This window comes from Oryctolagus cuniculus, chromosome 6 (assembly GCF_051225735.1).
Source record: "Oryctolagus cuniculus isolate XC-2025 breed Fujian yellow rabbit chromosome 6, ASM5122573v1, whole genome shotgun sequence".
In the NCBI taxonomy this organism is placed as follows: Eukaryota; Metazoa; Chordata; class Mammalia; order Lagomorpha; family Leporidae; genus Oryctolagus; species Oryctolagus cuniculus.
Genome location: NC_142872.1, coordinates 156,184,388 through 156,206,164, shown reverse-complemented (window position 1 = coordinate 156,206,164; position 21,777 = coordinate 156,184,388). Strand labels below are relative to the sequence as shown.

The following is a 21,777-nucleotide window of genomic DNA, read 5'->3' as shown; positions in this document are numbered from 1 at the left end:
TCACTGGAGGATTTTGAGCAGATGAGTGACAGAATCTGAGGTGTTCTGAAAGATTTGCTCTCGCTGGCTGCCATGCTAAAAATGGTTGTGTAGGCCACAAGGGCAGGAGCAGTGTCAGGACACTGTTGCACAAACCCAGACGGGAGGCGATAGTGCAGACCCTGGAGCGGCCGTAGAAGTCGTAAGAAGTGGTCAGATGGTGACCAAGGAAGGTAGGACCAACAGGACCTGTTGATACCGGGTATAAAGGAAAAGACGCCTCAACACTTGGCACAGTGTCAAGTTTATCACAGAGCATGAAGTCCTGCTAGAAGTAAGAGATGATGGGGCCAGTGCTGTATGTAGCATGTAAAGCTGCCATCTGCAATGTGGCATCCCATGTGGGCACTAGTTCGAGTCCTGGTTGCTCCACTTCTGATCCAGCTTCCTGCTAATGCTCCTGGGAAAGGAGTAGAAGATGAGCAATCCCATGGACCCCTACATCTACATGGGAGATCCAGATGAATCTCCTGGCTCCTGGCTCCAGCCTGGCCCAAGCCTGGCCATTGTGGTCAATTTGGGGAGTGAACCATTGGATGATTCACTCTCTCTCTCTCTCTCTGTAACTCTGCCTTTAATATAAATAAAAAATTTTTAAAAAGAAAAAGGAGAAAATAAATCCCTACCACCAAGACCATGGGACCAAGTATACATAAACTCACTTCCAATGTTGGTCCTTTTCCCAGTCATCTATGATACAGGCATTTCTTCTAAATGTGACAGCTTGTTCTTCCTCCATCAAAAAGACAGTTAATGTGTTCTGTTGTGAGAAGTGGTGTACTATTACATGTCTTTTGAAGCAAAGTATGGAACCATTTTTTTCCTAACACTCCTCACCTAAAGCCACAACAGTTTTCTTGAAAATATTACAATCTGTTCCTAAGTGAAGCCATTAACATTTATATGCTGAAGGAAGATCAAAAAGTCTTTCCATTAAGTGTTTACTTCACACACCCTAATACATTCAAGGAAATTATCATCTTGTGAGCCATCCTCCCTCTACCTGTCACACTGCGGGATGCCTCTCTCTCTTCTCATTGGAGACCTTTTACAAAGAGAGGAAATAATTTAACTGAGATCAGACAGACAGTAAGTACGAGAGCCCAGACTTGAACCAACCTGATCTTCTAACTTCACGTCAGGTATCTCCCCTTCCTATGAAAAAGGAAACACAGTTCTATTGTTACCCCTTGGGTATGCACTCCAGAAACTCACCTCCACTCCTCCATTCTTTTGTTCTGTTGTTCATGCCCTCAGTGCACACACACTGGTGAAAAACCCTTGTGCCTGGGGCAGTCTACGATGCTGGAAGGTACAGTAGATGCAGTGTGGTCCTCACCCTCACCTTGCCTGCAGTCTGTTAGGAGATCATGAAAGACGGTCACATCTTGAAGTTGGCATCAGACAGTCCACTCTTGTAATAATTGAACAGGCAGGAAAAACAAACAATAATGATCCAGGATTGCTTGTGATTGCTTGCTATGAAGGAGGGAAAAGTTGAAGTGCTTAGACATGAAGACAGTAATTTGTTCATAGTATGTGGGTTTTTTTGTTTGGGTTTTGGTTTTTATTTGTTTTTGTTTTTGTTTTGCTGACCCTAATTTTGGAATACTTCTTATTCCTTAAAGGTTACTTGTAGAATTTGATAAACAATTTAAAAGTTTTTAAAATAAGTTTAATACTTTGTGCCCCTAAGGCATTTACTGAGAATCAAAGGAGGAATTGCTTTACACATATTTTCTCAAAATAGTCCCAGAAGGTGGGCATTATGATCTTCATGATTTAGACAGAGAACATGAGTTCCCTTGGACCCCACATGAGCAACATCACGTGTGCATGCGCAACATCATGTGTTCATGGGCAGCATCACATAGCTAGTGGTGGTGGCTCTGGGACCAACGCCCAAATGATCCAGTATTGAGGTTGGTACCTTCTAATGGATACTTTCTTTTCTGACATTCTGAGATTCTAACTTGGAATGACCTGTGTGGCACTGCCCAGACATCAGATGGCAAGAGTCCCAATATGTCCATTCAGGAGCCACACAGACTCAAGCATCCATAAAGCTTTCAGTACAGACAGGTGACTCAAGAGTAAACGTTATCAGAGTGTTCACAAAAACCCTGTGAAGCTGCTCTGCCTGTGAGGACATATCTTAAGATCGTTTCCTTTTCGTCTGGCAATCTGGATGCACCTCATTAACGATCTCCATTACCCTAAAAAATGAAAGCTTTTGTATTACTTTCCTTAGCTGCATTTGTTTTTTGTTTTTTGTTTTTTTTTTTTTTTTACAGGCAGAGTGGACAGTGAGAGAGAGAGACATAGAGAGAAAGGTCTTCCTTTACCGTTGGTTCACCCTCCAATGGCCACCGGGGCCGGCGCACCGCGCTGATCCGATGGCAGGAGCCAGGAGCCAGGTACTTATCCTGGTCTCCCATGGGGTGCAGGGCCCAAGCACTTGGGCCATCCTCCACTGCACTCCCTGGCCACAGCAGAGAGCTGGCCTGGAAGAGGGGCAACCGGGACAGAATCCAGCGCCCCAACAGGGACTAGAACCCGGTGTGCCGGCGCCGCAAGGCGGAGGATTCTTAGCTGCATTTGTTATACAAGAGAATATAGGTATCTTTATATCTTATGTTTCCTTAATACATAGGTGTAGAAAGAACTTGCGAGCAATAGAACTTTTAAAATAGAATAAACATACCGAGTATAGGGACAGATTTGCCCGAGATTGAATCCTTTGGTTGTTGGGTTTGATATTTTAAAATGAGTTGCTAGCGTTGATGACACTAGTTTTGACTTAGTGGATGCAGGGAATACTTCCTTCCTCCTGAGTGGCTTTTGTGAAGTTAAGATGAGATGCAGGATTACCTGCAGAGAGCTGGTTATATTAACCAAGTGCAGGAGTGACTTTTCGACAGAAAGTAACTCTAACCACACATTTCTCTGGTCAGTGCTAACAGAAGAAAGTCTGTGATTTAGCTGTAGTTTGAGGACAGTGTGTCAGTTAGTGGTTGTAAATTACCTACAAAGGACCCCTGCATTTTGAGTACATTGTGTTCAGTTTACCTTCGGTGAGACGCCTTCTTCTCCCGTGAGCAGGCTTTGGAACAAACTCTGCTTCTAGTAGTTACATGTCTTAGAAGACAGACGTCTGCTTTTAGAGTTGGTGTAAATTTGTGTTGGCATTTTTCTTAGAGGACTGATTTAAGAAGGGAAAGAAAAACACAAGATTATGTTCTTTTCAGTTCCTAGGAAATTACAGTGGTCTCCTCAGATGTCATTTGTTTCTGTGGCAACAGAAGGCCCATGAAGCCTCCTCTCAGGGAATTCCTGCTTTCAGCCCATTTCTGTTCACCTGATGGATGTGGGAGGTACATCGCTGCCTCCCTGCACATGTGTGGATCTACCCCATGTGCAGTCTCTGCCTTCCCCTAGAGCGTCACCAAAAAACTCAAGTTGAAAATAGTTCTCTGGCCTTTTCCATCCTTTGGCATCATCAAACCAAATTTTTCAAAGTGTGTGTCACAACTACTGATTCAGACATAATTTACTTCCCCATGTGAATCATGAACAGTTCTCTTTTCAGTGATGCTGGCAGCATCGTGTTTTGCTCTAGAAGACCCTTAAAAAAGGGGTGTGTGAGTTACCAGAAATGATGATTACACATTCCAGATGCCTGGACCCTAAAAGTTCTTTATCTTGAGGCAGCCTCACTCCCCTTCTTCCTTGCATAGCAGATCCCTTACTTTAAAAAATTGATTAGAGTTTAAAAAAAGTGGAAAGAGTGCAGTTTCAGGGAAGAGTTAGGGAGAAAATAGCAGAGGAAACGCTACACAAATTGGAGGGACACACTGGACCTACATGGTGGGCAAGGACCCGCACAACTCAGGACCCAGCAGCCGAGACCCTCTGCACCAACCAGCATTGGGCAAATGATGTGAGACTAGATTGTAGCAGCCCAAGCCAGGAAGAGCCTAGAGGGAATTTGGCTTGAAGCCTATAGGGGATAGTGTACCTGCCAAACTAGAGGGGAAAAAACAAAAGGGTGACACATTTCCTCTCTCCCCAATCACCTTGCAATGGCATCTTATAACAAGCTGAAAGAGAGCAGGTACCATTTTGGCCATATGTAACAGCTGTGCCAGAAAATATCCCCACTCAGCATCCAGCCAAGTGAAGATTCCTGAGTGTTGGGGAGAACAGAAAAGGGGCTGGGTGCTTGTCACTGGGAGGCTTGTGTGCCAGGACTGTGAAAACACTGAGGCTGCATGGGAGGACTCAGGGTGTGGCTGGGATTTGGACAGTCACTGTGGCCAGCTCCACATGATCAGGGATCCCTGGTTACTTTACAAGGGGTATTGCTGGGAAACCTAGAAGAAATGGATAGATTCCTGGACACATACAACCTACCTAAACTGAGCCATGAAGACAGAGAAAACCTAAACCGACCCATTACCAAGACAGAAATTGAACCAGTAATAAAGACCCTCCCAACAAAGAAAAGCCCAGGACCAGATGGCTTCACTGCTGAATTCTACCATTTAAAGGGGAACTAACTACAATTCCTATGAAGTTATTCACAACAATTTAAAGGGAGGCAATCTTAAACTATTTCCATGAAGCCAGCATCACCTTTATTCTTAAACCCAGAAAAGATGCAACAGAGAAAGAGAACTACAGACCAGTTTCCCTGATGAACATAGATGCAAAAATCCTCAACAGAATTCTAGCCAATTGAATCCAACAATACATCAGAAAGATCATTCACCCAGACCAAGTGGGATTTATCCCTGGCATGTAGGGATGGTTCAACATTCGCGAAGCAATCAGTATGGTATATCACAGTAGCAAAGCATATGATTATCTCAATAGATGCAGAGAAAGCATTTGATAAAATACAACACCATTTCATGATGAAAACTTTAAGCGAATTGGGTATAAAAGGAGCATTGCTGAACACAGTCAAGGCAGTTTATGACAAACCCACAGCCAGTGTCCTATGCATTGGGGAAAAGTTGGAAGCATTCCCACTGAGATCCAGAACCAGATAAGGATGCCCCTCTCAACCTTGTTATTCAGTATAGTCCTGAAAGTTTTAGCCAGAGCCATTATGCAAGAAAAAGAAATCAAAGTGATACAAATTGGGAAAGAGGAAATCAAACTATCTCTATTTGCAGATAAAATGATTCTGTATGTAGGGAATCCAAAAGACTCCATCAAGAGACTAATGGAACTCATAAAAGAGTTTGGTAGAGTAGCAGGATATAAAATCAGTACATAAAAATCAACAGGCTTTGTATACACAGACAATGCCCTGACTGAGAAAGAACTTCTAAGATCATAATAGCTACCAAAAAAAAATCAAATACCTTGGAATAAATTTACCAAGGATGTCAAAGATCTCTACGATGAGAATTACAAAACATTAAAGAAAGAAATACATTAAAGAAAGATTTAAAAAGCACTGGAAAAATCTTCCATGTTCATGGATTGGAAGAATCAATATCATCAAATGTCCATTGTTCTGAAAGCAATTTATAGATTCAGTGTGTCTCAGATCTAGAAAAAATGATGCTGAAAGTCATATAGAAACACAGGAGACCTCAAATAGCTAAAGCAGTCTTATACAACAAAAACAAACCTGGAGGCGGTATAATACCAGATTTCAAGATGGGTTCTGGTACAAAACAGATGGATAGAACAGCCTGGTACTGGTATAAAAATGAATAGACCAATGGAACAGAATAGAAACACCAGAAATCAATCCAAACATCCACAACCAACTTACATTTGACCAAGGAGCTAAAGCCAGTCCCTAGAGCAAGCACAGTCTCTTCAATAAATGGTACTGGGAAAACTGGATTTCCACATGCAGAGATATGAAGAGGACCCCTACCTTAGATCTTATTTTAAAATCCATTCAAAATGGATTAAAGACCTAAATCTATGACCTAGTGTCATCAAATTAATTAGAGAACTTTGGGGAAACCCTGCAAGATATTGGCACAAAGAGTTCTTGGAAAAGACCCCAGAGACATAGGCAGTCAGAGATTAAATTAACAAATGGGATTACATCAAATTGAAAAGTCTCTGTACAGCAAAAGAAACACTCAGGAAAGTGAAGAGGCAATTGACAGAATGGGAGAAATTATTTCTAAACTATGCAATTATTGATAAAGGATTAATAATCAGAATATATAAAGAGATCAAGAAACTCCACATCAACAAAACGAACAGCCCAGTTAAGAAATGGGCAAAGGACTTAAACAGACATTTTTCAAAAGACGAAATCCAAATGGCCAAAAGACACATGAAAAAAATACTCAGGATCACTACCCTTCATGAAACGCAAATCAAAACCTCAATGAGGTTTCACCTCGCCCCAGTTAGGAAAGCCAAGACACTGTGGCAAAAAGAAGTCCTACATGAAGGATCTTTGTGAGAGAGACCCCAGTGGAAAGAAATGTCCATCAAAGGAGAAGAGAACTTCCACTTTGCTTATGACCTTGTCTAAATTTTATTTATTTATTTTAAAGAATAATGTATTTATTCAAATGGTTTCCATAGCTTTGACAGCTCATGTCAAGTGCCTCAGGTGATCACTGACACCATACATAGCAGTGTTAATTGTTGAATTAGCAACAGTAGTCACTGCAGTTACTTCCCTTGCAGGACTTCTGTCCTCAATGAGTTGTATTAAGAGAATTAACTGTAAAACTTGTTCTCAGTTTTATAGTTTTGCGTGTGTGTGTGCAAATTGTTGAAATCATTAATCTTAGTATAAAATTGGTCTTCTATGTATAAAATTAATTGAAAATGAATCTTAATGGAGAATAGGACTGGGAATGGGGAGGAAGAGTTGGAGTGTGATTGGCGGTTGGAGGGCAGGTATCGTAGAAGGAAGAATCACTGTATTCCTAAAGTTGTACTTAGAAATTAGTACTCATAAAAGGTTTCTTTAGGGAAAAAATAGATTAGTTACAGAAGTAATCAACACAGCTTTCCTATAAAAGATTCACAGATACAAGTGTGTTTAACACTTATTAGCACATTCCCTAAGATCTGGGTCCCCTTTCCAGAGAGGAAAATTTTATCTGTTTGGTAACTGCAATTCATTCATTCACTGTCCTGCTATTAGATTTCTCTGGTTTCTGTTTCCCATGTTCTCTATCAGAAGCCGTGCTGTAGGAGCAGACATTTAGGCTAGCAGTTAAGTTGTCTGTGTCCCAGTTTGGAGTATGTAAGTTCAATACTTGACTCGACTTCCTGCTGATGTAGACCCTGGGAGGTAGCAGTGATCACTAACCAGAACCTAGATTGTGTTTCAGACTCTGATTTTGGCCCCAGTCAAGCTCTAGCCATTGCAAAAATCTGGGGAATGAACCTGTGCATGGGAGTTCTCCTTCTCTGCGTCTGTCTTTCTCTGTCTTTCCCACTCTCTGGTTCTCAAATTAAAAAAAAAAAAATTTTGGAAGGTGTTTGGTACAGCAGTATTGGGGTACCACATCCCATGTTGGAGTGCCTGGTTCCAGTCCCAGCTCCCCCATTTCCTATCTGTCTCCTTACTACTGTGCATCCTAGGAGGAGCAAATAATGGCTGAAGTACATGGGTCTCTGCCACCCATGGTAGAGACCTGGATGGAATTGGAGGCTCCTGACATCAACTGAACCCAACTCTGGTTATTGCAGGCATTTGGGGAGTGGACCAGTGAATGGAAAAATCTCTCTCTCAAACATATAAGTAATATTTTTGTTAAATAAAATTTTTAAGAAGGGAAGAGTGCTGTAGTGAGCATCCTTGTTCATGCATGCTCATCTGAATTACCTTCTGCTTGGTATTTAAAAAAAAAAAAAAAAGGAAGGATTTTGTGTTGTATATAGCTTTGGGCTGGGGTGGGTTTTTGTAGGTATTATTATGCCTCGCACTTGTAACTGCTTGTCCCAGAGTAAATCAGATACTATATCCAGTTTGTTTGACTTACTCCTCAGGATCCGGAAAGTGTGGCAGAGAAGGAAATGTGTTGTCAAGAATGGGATTCTGACCATCTCACATGCTACAGTAAGTGTGTCTGCTAATTTTCTCCGCTGATTTGTTATGCTTTCTGGTGATGAGATGTAGCTAGCATGAAATCCAGTAGTGAAAGTTTGCCCAAGTATGTTTGTGTATGGATTTGGGTCAGATAGTTTAGAATATTCTTTTACTAAAACAATGAGTTTTGTCTTGTGATTACCTGCGTCATTCTGTGGCCTCATCAGAAACTTTTTTTTTAACTCTCCCGAAGCTGAATGAATCAGGGGTTGGCTGATTTTATAATCTTTTGGGAATTATTATTGATGCTTGTTCTGAAAAAAGCCTATTTTTCTGTATTACAAAGATGACAGGGGATGGTTTTGTCCAAAAAATGTAATGTAATGTAGAAAACAATACAGTCAAAAATGTTCAAAGAAGTGTGTAGTAAGACAAATGATTGCTATTTTGACCTTTTTAAAATAGCTAACAATTCTTTTCAATTTAGAGATGCAAAGGTTATAATGGAAAGTGAATTGAGCAGAATGGAAATGACAAAATATGTATACCAGATGTCTCTACAAAGTTGGATGCAGTTTAATTTGGTGATGTCAGCTCTGAGAGTAAACCCATTGTTTAATTGCAGTATCCTGGGCCAGCTGATGTCTTTGAATTGTGATAAACAAGATAGTAAACAGGCAAGATGAGCATTTATTATTACATTGGCAATGTTTTGTTACCTACAGCCGAGTTTAGGTTTCTCCCTATTAAGAAGGAAAAGAGGTACCATCTACCTTCCTAAAATTTGTTTCCATTTAATCCTCCCAACATTCTTCACCTTAGATGAAGAAACTCAGCCGTGATGAAGAGCTATAGTTCCAGGTCAGAAGTGCAAACTCAGGTCTGGCTGACCTTAGTTTCTGCGGCCCTCCTGTTTCTCTTTTCTGCAGAACCCTCATCTGACTTAGACCATAAGCTCCTGCAGGTTCTCATATCTGGCCCTGTTCATCTTTCTGACTTCCGTCCCTCACACAGAGGTGCTCTGTGCACACTCGTGTTCAAGTCCTTCCTGGCAGGGTGTTGCACACCTCTTAAAGTTTGTTGTCCTTCATGGAACTAGAGCAGTTGCATCACCTCTGTCCCTTGCAGAACTCACAGAACCCTTGTGGTATTTCTGCAGGTTTCAGCAGTCTCCCTCAGCCCTGCTGAGATTTTTAGCTGTCATGTGACCAGCCACCTGTTTATCACACATCCTGCTGACAGACCTTGGTCAGTTAATAATTACCATTGATATTATCTAATAATTATTCATTCATTCAGCAGGGTTTTTTTTTTTTTTTAAGCTTCCATTCCACCATGTGCTGGGTTAGGCCTAAAGGATACATGGGTAGAAAACTAAGTAATTTTGACCTGGTAGTACTTGATAATTAGATTCCATACGCAGTCTTCTGCATATATTAAGTGAAAATTCCTGGCCATTTAACAATGTAGATTGTGTGGTTTTAGCCAGAGTTTGACTATATGTCCCCTAACTCTTTGCCTTCTGCTAGAGAATCTTTCCATAGAATGCTGGCAATGGCAGTCCTCGAGAGGCATTTTTAACAAGTTACATAATGACCTTGTGTCCCTGCTGCTCTTAGAATCTGCTGTGGAAGGCAGTGCAGTGTAGCGTAATGGGAGATCACAGAGTTGACAAAGTGAATCAGTGCCCTGCCTGCTAGTTATGTGACCTTGGGCAATTTGCTAAAAATAAAATTAAAAAATTATTTCCCCCCCTTCCTTTTTCTTTAATGCCAGAACACATGACTGTGGCCAGGCCAATGTTTATATGTGTTCTTAAGCCTCCAATTAACAACAAATATCACATCTGTCATGTTGTTTTAATAGCTAAGAGAATTGGGCCGGCGCTGTGGCTCAATAGGCTAATCCTCCACCTTGCGGTGCCGGCACACCGGGTTCTAGTCCCGGTTGGGGCACCGGATTCTGTCCCGGTTGCCCCTCTTCCAGGCCAGCTCTCTGCTATGGCCAGGGAGTGCAGTGGAGGATGGCCCAGGTGCTTGGGCCCTGCACCCCATGGGAGACCAGGAAAAGCACCTGGATCCTGGCTCCTGCCATCGGATCAGCGCGGTGCGCCGGCTGCAGTGGCGGCCATTGGAGGGTGAACCAACGGCAAAGGAAGACCTTTCTCTCTCTGTCTCTCTCTCTCACTGTCCACTCTGCCTGTCAAAAATAAAAAAATAAAATAAAATAAAATAAAAAAATAAAAATAAAAATAAAATAAAATAGCTAAGAGAATTGACTGCAGATCTGGGAATGAATCCTGGGCTTGTCATTTACTATGTGATCTTGAGAAAAGTAATAAAGTCAAAAAGACCATATAAGCATTGAATAGGATAACATATCTTGTGTCGCATTCATTTAATAGTTGTTTTTGCTACTACTGTTGGTTCATTGGTTGTCATCAACAGTACTGAAATCTGCTGATAGCCCCTTCTGCTCCAAATTTTCCTGCCCCCAGAGCAGCCCAGGGGAAGGTGGCCCCTCCCCGACTTCTGATTCCCTCTCACTGACATGTGCTGTGTCCCACTTTTCGTTGGCTGTTGGCCAGACTTTTTTGCTGCCAGTTACATCAGTGGTAATCCCACTTGTACTCCCACAGAAAAGTCTGGCACAGTTTTATCAGGGTTTTCCTGATTTTGCAAACACTCTCTATTACTTAGAATTAGGCTGGAAAAAAAAAAAAAAGGCCAGTAGTTTTCTTTGAAAACAAATGGATTTGGTGACCTTGAAAAAAGTGGGAAAAAGATTGTTGTCAGAAAACTTGAGGCCTTTAAAAAAAAAAAAAAAAGATTTATTTATTTATTTGAAGGCAGAGAGAGAGAGAGAGAGAGGGAGGGAGGGAGGGAGGTCCTCCACTAGTCCACTTCCCAGATGGCTGCAATGGCTGGAGCTACACCGATACAAAGCCAGGAGCCTCCTCCTGGTCTCCCAAGTAGGTACAGGGGCCCAAGGCTTTGGGCCATCTTCCACTGCTTTCCCGGGCCACAGCAGAGAGCTGGATCAGAAGTGGAGCAGCTGGAACTCGAGTTGGTGCCCATATGGGATGCCGGCACCACAGGTGGTAGCCTTACCCACTACGCCACAGTGCCGGCCCCAAACTTGGAGCCTTTGAAAATTACTGTGTCACCTTTAAGAATTGTTCTTATCAAAATTATTCAAAGGAAGGACAGGAGTTCCCTCAGATTAACTGTGGGGAGCAACTCGGACTAGACTGTTACTGGAATTAAGACTTATTCTATGCATCTGCTCTCCCACAATATGGCGCTGAGAAGGGAGTAACAACTTCTACGCAACTGCCTCTCACCAACTTGAGTGATGACCTGCAGGAGCTGATCCTGCTCCTGATTGGAGGAGAGCAGCGTACTTGGCGTGTGGGTAGCAGAGTTGGGATTGGTGAAAGAGGACTATAAAGGAGGAGAGAGACAACATGCACCAGGAACACCTGAAGGAACACCTGAGCAGCCCCCGAGAGAGCCGGCCGGCGGTGTGCCGCTCCCCTGCGGAAGTGGGGAAAGTGGCAGGGGGAATCTTCGCCCTTCCACGGAGGTGGAAGGGTCGGTAGCCAACCTGGGAAGAACCAGCAGCAAACCCGGGGAGGGCCGAGCAGACAAAAGAACAGCGCAGGGTCCTGTGTCATTCCTCCGCGAAGAGGGGGAGCGACAATTAACCTGTGAGGTCTGTTGGGTTGGCATTTACCAGTATATGATCTGCTCCAGGGGCCATTCATCTCCCCAGTTTTTCTAGGGAAAAATACATTTCTGTGTATCCCCAAGAGATTTTTTTGCCCACCCCTAAAAGATTTCATCTATGAATTCAATTCAAAAACATAATTTTTTTTTATTTACTGTGCAAAGTAATGTAGCCCTGCAAGAATCAAATTCAGTGGGAATCTCTGAATTTGCTTTAAAATAATACTATTATGACAGCAGCTTCCAGCTGTGGACCATCTAGAATAAGTACAGTAAGATGCTTTCATTTCAGAGTACCAATTCTAATAAACCCACAGCAAACATTGTAGCCTGAAAAACACTCAAGTATTGGGAAGTTTGTGTGAAGGCACTGAACCATTATAAATAGATTACTATACCTTTATTTGCTTTCCTTTCATTTCTTCTAAAAGCATTATTGTATAAATAAATATAAAAGAAGTAATATATAAGAAACATAGTTCAAAGTCTTACATTATTATAGTAGTCCTGAAAAAAATAATTTCAAAAGTTTAAGAAGCTGAGCCTTCCAAAAACTCGTACTCCCTGAATTTATGAACCTGTTTCATTTATTCAAATAACTGCCACTTACAGAGCACTTAGGTGTGCCCTCGTGCTAATCCTCAAGAGCGCTCTAAAGACGGATACCACTGTTGTCATTTCTCCCAAGACTGCAGTTCTTAGGCAGTAGGGACCGGGTCTTGGTCATCTTTGAATTCATTCCAATACTGAACTTGCCTGATGTAGTTAGTAGTCAGTGAATACTTTTTAGTTTTTGGATTTTTTTTCCCCCAAAGGAATCTCTTATTTAAGGAATACAAAGTTCATGCATTTCATAAATACAACTTTAGGAATATTCTAATAGGAGTGATTCTTCCCACCATACCTGCCCTCCAACTCACACTCCCACCCCTCCTCCTCCTCCTTCTCCCATTCCCAGTCCCATTCTCCACTAATATCCATTTTTTATTAACTTTATACATAGAAGACCAACTCTAAGTAAAGAATTGAACAATTTGCACAAAAACAAACCAAAACTGTGCCTCAGCAGTCGAGACAAGGTCTGTTTAAAGTCATTGAAGCTTGAAGTTAATTTCACTTTTTTTTTTAAGAACCTTAATTAACTTTCAAGAAGCACCCAAAAATGATAAATCTTTTGAAAGCACTTAAACATAGTTATAATACAACTCTTTGAGGACAGAGGTCCTGCTTGGGGAGCTAGTGCACAGTGATTCCTGTTGTTAATTTAACAATTAACACTCTTATGTAGGATGTCAGTGACCACCTGAGGCTCTTGACATGAGCTTCCTAGGTTATGGAAGCCTTTTGAATCCACAAACACTGTCAGTATTTAGACAGGGCCATAAGCAAGGTGGAAGTTCTCTCCTTCCTTCAGTGAAAAGTACCTCCTCCTCTGATGACCACTTCTTTCCGCTGGGGTCTCACCCACCAAGATCCTATATGTAGGACATTTTTTGCCTCAGTGTCTTGACTTTCCATGCCTGAAATGTTCTCATGGGCTTTTTAACCAGACCAGAATGCCTTTCAGGCTCATTCTGAAGTCAGAGTGCTACCTAGAGTGATTGTCATTCTATGAGTCTATTGTGTGGACTGCCTCCTGTGTTGGAGCATTTACTCCTTTTTAATTCTATCCGTTATTATTACCAGATACTTAATCCTATCCATATGATCACTTTAACACTTAAGATGGTATTTTTACTACCCAGCTTAAGGGGCCTTGGGGTCCTCTGGCAAGTTTTTAAACTGTACCCTTACAAGGAAATATGTAGGAATGTATGCAGAACTATACAGCTTTACAGTTACAAACTTCATATACTTCATAATTACAACCTTAGGAACATGGTAAGTGAATACTTTTTGAATGAAACTATTTTATAAAAGGTTCAAAGTTCAAATCCATACAAAAGCCATGCAGTTGGTAACCAGCTGGACCAATTTTCAAACCCCAAATCTATACTGTTTATGCTATATCCTAGGCCTTTCCATGAATGCCAAATTGTTGTTGGGTGAAATCATTGTCCTTTGGAATTAAACTGTTTTACTTTGTCTTTGAATCCATCAGTCTGGGAAGTGGGGAAGGAGGAAGTACTGGTCATGAAAATACAAAAAGAATTCTAGGAACTTTACTTGAACCCAGAGACCCCGTAAAAATCTTAGATTTTTTAAATAACCTGCAGGTGCTCTTATGATTAACATCGTAACAGTCATTGAATTTATAGTCACTTTCAATTTCACACAAAGGTCCATCAAGAAGAGTTTTATTCAGCAAGGTTGGGAATCCAACTGGGCTAGACAAAGTAATGTTTGAGTGGGCCCACCTGTAACCAACTGTATGTTCTTCCTGCCTGTGCCTTTTATTAAACTGCTTACTTCGGACTCTTCATTTGTAAAATAGAGTAATAATAGGACCCATCTTTTAGCATTGTGAGGATTAAATAAAATGAAGCATTTAAAGCCTTGCCGAATCTAGACTATAAGGGTACTTAATAGTTAATCCTCCATGCGTAGTTTTTTCATAATTTTCCAGAATGTTTTGAAGCCCACTCACAGATGTGGGTTTCACAAACTGGCCTCTTATTTTTTTTTTTTTTTACTTTTTTGTATTATTATTATTTAGCTGAAAAGCAGAGAGAGACACAGAGAGGTCTTCCATCTACTGGGTCACTTCCTAAATATCTGCAATAGCCAAGGCTGCACCAGGCTGAAGGCAGGAGCCCAGAATTGAATCTGGGCCTTCTACATGGGTGCCAGGACTCAACTAATTGATTCAGCACTACTGCCTTCTAGGGTGCATTAGCAAGAAGCTGGAATCAGAAGCAGAGCCACAACTCAAACCCAGGCATTCCAGTATGGGATGCAGACTTCCAAAGTGGCATCCTAACCATTGCATCAAATGCCTGCCCCCCACATTTTGGAGATACCAAAATAAACTTATTCTTTTAATTTCCTTTTTTTGCAAACCGTTTCAAGTTCCCCCATATTACCCTCTCAGTGGGATTGCAGTCTCTAGAACCTTGGAGCCAGACTCCCTGGATATGAATTCCAACTCTGATACTGAATCCCTGGTGAGGACTTCACTATTGAAGTGAAATGGGGCTGTTAATTCATAGGTGGTTGTAAAGATTAAATGAGCTCATTGATTATAATTAATTAGAACAGGATGTGGGAAGGAATTAGTGCTTAATAACTGTCAACTTTTATTATTATTACTATTTATCTTCTTCCCTAACGTGCTGTTCCCTCTGTTTCAAACTGGTTTATGGGAATTCATTTGTATTGCTGTCTCCTTACTCCTCAACTTGCTTTTACACAGCTACTTTTGGATATTCTTTCCTAGAAATTTAATTTCTTCTGCCTGTCGGTTAACAGCAGCTCTTGTTCCCTTCTAGGGAAATTCACTAGAGAGCGAATTTGATGTGTCTGTCCCTGTACTGAGGCTCTCTGGGTCTGCGGGCATTTCCCAAGGAGTTTTGTTTTCCTATCCAGAGCCCTGACAGTAACATTCAGTTGACAAGGCTTTAAAGGATGAATTGTGAAAGTGCATTCAGGAAGCACAACGAGACCTGCAAAACTGACTGCTCCCTTCCTTGCCATGTGTTGGGCATCCTGAGATTATTCTGGCCTCTCCCATTCCACCTGTTTGTCCCCATTGTCACTGTGAAAAGAGAATATTTTCCTTTCCTCCAGCAGATTAGAAAGCAGCACTGTAAATGGTTAAAAGGACAAACTTGGGGAGCCAGTAAGACCTGGACTCAAATCCCTAGCAAGCTGTTGGACCTCGGTTAAATTACTCAAGCCTTTGGAGGCTTGGTTTTCTCAGGCACTGGGTAGATGGGCCAGAAACAATGATGAATAGGTGGCTCCTGTCCCCCTGAGCTTGCTGTAAACAAAGGGTAAGTGCTATAAAAGAAGTGAGCAGGATGCTGTGGTAGAAAAGGGAAAGGCCCTTCTGAGCATGTGATGAGGACCCTCCCCACGCATCCTTTTTTTTTTTTTTTCCTTACTTTCATGAATCAAGTTCAAACTGCAGCTGCAGGTCCAGGTCCCTTCCTCATGGTCATGTTCACCTATAGGAAAAATGCATATATTCCAATACAGATAATGTTATTTGGAAATAGGAAATAGGTAGCACTGTTGCTAAAAGTTAGTGTCCCTGTGGAATATCTTTGTAGGCTTCTGCCTTGTTGCAAATGCAGAGTTGGAGCAATTAGGGTGTATTATGAACCTTCCCAAATTTCCATTCCACACACCCTGGAGGCGCAACGGTGAAAGAGGCAGAAGTCCAGAAAGCCAAAAAAGGGCCAGGCCCACCGTGTCCCAGGCCTTCAATCCACTTCCATAGGGGAGTGGTTAATTAACCTGATTGGCCAGTGGGCACACAGGTGTGGCCAAGTAGGGGCAGGAGTCACACACGGGCATGGTGAAGGTGTGGTCTTCCAGCTCCCAAACCTGATCAATTTTATCCTGCCTACAACAGTTTTACAAATGTGAGGGTATAAAACAATAGACCCACAGTCTGGAATCAGTTTTCATGCTACTTTACACCCACCCTCCCCGGTACAAGAAATTGAGTTTTTTTTTTTTTTTTTAAGATGTTATTTATTTATTTGAGAGGCAGAGACAGAGAAAGATAGGTCTTCTATCTGCTGGTTCACTCCCCAGATGGCTGCAACAGCTTGGAGCTGCCCCAGTCTGAAACCAAAATCTTGGAGCTTCCTCCAAGTCTCCCACGCGGGTGCAGGAGCCCAAGAACTTGGGCCATCTTCTGCTGCATTCCCAGGCCACAGCAGAAAGCTGAATCAAATTGGAGCAGCCGGGACTCGAGCCAGCACTCATATGGGATGCCAGCTCTGCAGATGGCAGCTTTACCCGCTATGCCACAACTCCGGCCTCAAATTAGGAGTTGTTAAAAAAAAACATGTTACCTTCACCTAGTGCTCTACTATTGTTAGCTGTCATCTTAGGACAAAGTTACTTAGAGCCTTTTCATGGTTTCCTGATCTGTCAGATAAGGGGCAGTAATAGTGGCACTTCATTTTAGGATGGTCATGAGAATCAAACAATATAGTAAGACACTTAGCACCGTGCCTGCACTAGTGAATGATGTGCACGTGCAAGAAGGTGCCCATTGCATGTGAGGAGACAAGCCTGTTACACATTTTTGTCTCAGCCACTCATTACACATCTTGTTGATAAAATGTTCTGAAAGTACATTTTAAGAAATAAACCATAGCGGCCGGCACCGCGGCTCACTAGGCTAATCCTCCGCCTTGCGGCGCCGGCACACCGGGTTCTAGTCCCGGTCAGGGCGCCGGATTCTGTCCCGGTTGCCCCTCTTCCAGGCCAGCTCTCTACTGTGGCCCGGGAGTGCAGTGGAGGATGGCCCAAGTCTTTGGGCCCTGCACCCCATGGGAGACCAGGATAATACCTGACTCCTGCCATTGGATCAGAGTGGTGCACCGGCCGCAGCGCGCCAGCCACGGTGGCCATTGGAGGGTGAACCAATGGCAAAGGAAGACCTTTCTCTCTGTCTCTCTCTCTCTCTCACTGTATACTCTGCCTGTCAAAAAAATAAAAAAAATTAAAAAAAAAAAGGCACCATAGCTTAGCTGTTTTAGCTTGTTAATGCATTTTGTACAAGTATTCTGCTTCAGGAGTCATTTGGTTTATAAACTCTTACTGGACACAGCAGGCACAGATTAAAGTGACTACTAGAAATATGAGTTTAAAAATGCTTGCTGTGGGGCCAGCACTGTGATGTGGTGGATTGGAGCCCCGGCCTGCAGTGCCTGCATCCCATATGGGCACCAGTTCGAGTCCCAGCTGCTCCATTTCCTATCCAGCTCTCTGCTATGGCCTAGGAAAGCAGTGGAAGATGGCCCGGGTGCTTGGGCCCCTGCACCCTCATGGAAAACCCGGAAGAAGCTCCTCATTCCTAGCTTCAGATGAGCTCAACTCTAGCCATTGCGGTCATTTGGGAAGTGAACCAGTGGATGGAAGACCCTCTCGCTCTCTCTGCTCTACCACCTTCTCTAACTCTGTCTTTAAAAAAAGAAAAAGAAAATGCTGGCTGCACTAGCTTTAAACTCTGTATTCTGCAGATCTTGGGCACTCTATAATTGCTTGTGGAGAGGCCTAAAGGGATGAATTTCCAGCCCATTAGGCAGATGCAGTAACATACCCTAAGTCCCACTTCTCAGCCCGAGTCCTGATAGCTCATCCTTTTTCTGTTTACATTACAGCACTGTGTTACGCTGTGAGACGTCAGGTTCCTTTGTGCTGTAAATCTCCATTTTCAAATATTTCTTCCTTACACAGACACACACTGCCTACTGGAAGTTGTTCCCATGGTTAAAATGGCTAGGAGCTTTCCGCACATTCATAGTCAGCCACACTCTAGGATGGATTCCTCCACTTTGATTTTGATAATCGGTTGCTTTCTCCACAGCTGTCCCAGGATCATTTCAGGGATAGGGAAGCTTGGGTTGTGGCCACAGGAGTAGTTATTCTGAAGTGTGGGACCTGTTGAGAATGGGTGGGATTCTTCAGCAGAAAGAGTAGGTGACCTGGAGGGAAAATGAGGAAAATGGCTGCTTACAGGCAGGAAGAACCAGACAGAGAAAAATGGGGAAGTTGCAAGTTCTCCAAGGGCTGCCTTGGCTGGGGAATGACTTAGTAAGTGGGCAGAGACTTGCTCGGGTCTCAGCTTCACCTTTTACTTTCTGTAAAACACAGGCTAGTTTTCTTCACCTTCCTGACCCTTGATTTCCTCGTCCGTGTAACAATATCTAGAGTTACTTTAAGAATTAAACACCTGAAGCCAGGTGTTAGCGCATATGGAAAGACCACATAGAAAGATCAAGGGGATGGGGGCCCATGTTATGGCGCAGTGGGTTAAGCCGCTACCTGCAGCATGAGGAACCCATATGGGTGCTGGTTCAAGTCCCAGCTGCTCCACTTCAGATCCTTCTAATGTGCCTGAAAAAGCAGCGAATGATGGTCCAAGTGCTGGGGTCCCTGCACCCACCTGGGAGACCCCAGAGAAGCTCCTGGCTTCAGACAAACCCATCTGCAGCCATTGCAGCCAATTGGGGAGTGAGCCAATGGATGGAAGACCTGTCTTTCCCTCTCTCTCTCTCTCTGTAACCCTGCTTTCAAATAAATCTTTTTTAAAAGGGGGGAAGGGGTTAAATAATAGAGTATATATCAAGTACATAGTAGTTAAAGTGTTCGATCAAGAAAAGCTGTTATCTGGCCCCCAAATCATCCAAAATACCTTCTAAAAGCAGGTAGTTTTAATGCACTGACCTTTGGAGATAAGATCTCCAAGCAGTGGGAAGTGTTCCTACTTACCTGATTGCCTGCCAGGAGTTTATTGCCGTTACTGATTGCATGGCAGATACATATGTCCCTCTAGGGCGTGATAGGTGTCAAAATAAATATTTACAGAATGAAAATTTTTAAATGACCCTAATGATTTGAGCAATCGGTTTCCAAGCACTAGCATAGGAGGCAAAGAGAGCTTTATTGTTTTGTTTTTACCTCTTTCATCAGCCTCAGCGTGGCTGGACTAGGCTCATTTCCCAAGTGATTAATGATGTTCACTTTCTGTGTGTGAAGCAGAGCAATTCAGAACGATGATGGGAGGAAATAATTTAATTTCTGCATCCTAATTCCAGTAGCAGCTGTTTTCTGCTAACTGAAAAAATATGCCTGCACTAACAGCTTTACACTTTCAGCAAAAACACTGTACCAGGACACACACTAAGCTGTCCAAGGACAAATGCGTGATTGTTTTCTTTCGGGAGATGCAGGGAAATTCGTCAGAATTGACTCATTCTCTCTCCGCGTGCATCCTACTTAAACTTCTGGTGACTTCCCCGGCCAAATGGCCAGCTTCTATTTTGGGTACAGAGCATTATATCAAAGGGATAATGTCTTCGTTACTTCTGTTCTTGAACTGTACCTAGAGCTTCCCTAGTTAACATTTTCAAAAATCAGAAACTTGAATGAGTTCAAGTTTTTGTGTAAAATTGACACATGTGCATGTTAATTTTAGTAAAACAATTTACAAAACAGTATGTACAAATTGACCCAACAAATGTTAAAAATAAAAAAAGCAGGCATCTCTTACACAACTTGTAAAATTAAGATATTAACAATGACTATTACTGGGTGTGAAATTGGGATTAACAAATGTTTCATTTTGTCAGTGAATACACAGTATGTTAATAAAAAGTAAAATCTGGAAAAGAAAAAATACGTTTAAGGGAACATTGCCATAAATTCTTCATTTTTGAAAGGTGCCATCACTATTTGCAGGAGAAGCTCTGAGGGTTTTGAAAGAGCTGCTGCCCCAGAGTACCTCCAGGAACATTGTACCTTCCCTCCACTCGCCATCCAGGGACTGGGCTGAGTAATTCCCACACTATCTGCATGTTGGTCCTGGTGTCATCTATCTAAAATCTCCCATTTCAGCTGTATCTTGTGTTCCCTTGCCCCAAGTACCAAAGAGCTGTAACTCAGACTCACTATTGCTCACGTGTCTTACAGCTGCTCCATCTTCCACCCCCCGAAATGCAGGTCTCATTGCTCACCCCTGACTCACTTCTCTCAGTTGATTGCCAGAGCACCTGGCCCAGGAACCAAAACTTCTGGGCACCTGGGGAGTGAACCAGTGGATGGAAGACACCCCCTAACCGCCGCCACAGCCACAGGCTCTCTATAACTCTCTGCCTTTCACTTTTCAAGTAAATAAGTAAATCTTAGGAAAAAGGAAAAAAGAAAGAGGCCGGGACCTCATGGGGAAGATGGGCAGGGGTGTGGGGGTCGCAGGCAGGGGCCGTGCCTCCTCCACAGCAGAGGCTGAAGTCAGGGAAGCCATCCAGTGGTTCCTCGGAGGTTGTAGCACATATTAGGGTTTTGATTCTGAACAGATAAGACATCATCAACAGCAAGGACTTCAAAAATAAACATTTTCCTGGATTTTTCTCTGCTTCCCTCCACCCCCACTTTAAAATTATTTTTCCTCTCCTGTACTTTCAAAAGCAGTTTGAAAGCATTTCCTTAAGTCTTCCACTGTGATGTAGCCCAGGGTGAGTCAATTAGTTGTGCTTTGATTTTAGTCTGCTGAAACCACAGCAAAGATTATGCTTTCTTTAATCAATATACCTATAAATTAGTACTAAATGTCAAGGAAGTACTTTGAAATCTTGGAAAGGTACACAAACATCAGGAGTGACAGTACCCTACTGATTCCCTTTGCTTCCTCTGACTTAGGCTGAATGTGGCTCTCCCCTTCCTGATACTGCTGGGCTCAGCACCGAGAGTACCAGTGCTCAGTCACAGTCCATGCATGCTTTGCTCCCCAGGGCCACAGTTGGTGTGATCAGTCATCTGTCAGATGCCTCAGTGGCAGCCGAGTTTGGGGAAGAGCACTCAAGATGTTGGTGTGTCTGATGAGGTTCATGCTAATGCCACTTTCAGGGAGGTGTGACAAACTCCTAAGGGAGTAAACATCATGTGTCACTACCACTGAGGTTGTGAGTCAATCATGGCATTACCTAAAGTATATCAAAACCGTATGGTCAGAGGGTCCCGCACGTGGCTCACTTGACTAATCTCCGCCTGTGGTGTCAGAATCCCATATGTGCGCTGGGTTCTAGTCCCGGTTGCCCCTCTTCCAGTCCAGCTCTCTGCTGTGGCCCGGGAAATCAGTGGAGGATGGTCCAAGGGCTTGGGCCCCTGCACCTGCATGGGAGACCAGGAAGAAGCACCTGGCTCCTGGCTTCAGATCGGCATAACTCTGGCCGTGGCGGCCATTTGGGGGGTGAACCAACGGAAGGAAGACCTTTCTCTCTGTCTCTCTCTCTCGCTCTCTCTCTCACTAATTCTAAAATAAGAAAAAAAAAAAAAAAGAAAGAAAACCACATGGTCAGA

General features: G+C 42.9%; 1 protein-coding gene across 9 annotated transcripts in view; it reads left to right on the top strand.

Annotated features, from left to right (window-relative positions):
* Window positions 1–21,777, top strand: part of ASAP1 (ArfGAP with SH3 domain, ankyrin repeat and PH domain 1) — a 379,170-nt gene that overhangs the window by 286,965 nt on the left and 70,428 nt on the right. For all 9 annotated transcript variants that reach the window (XM_051844826.3, XM_051844821.3, XM_089335707.1 and 6 more), the window contains one exon: window positions 8,032–8,101. In XM_051844826.3, coding sequence (XP_051700786.1) covers window positions 8,032–8,101 — 70 coding nt within the window. The remainder of the gene's footprint in view (window positions 1–8,031; window positions 8,102–21,777) is intronic.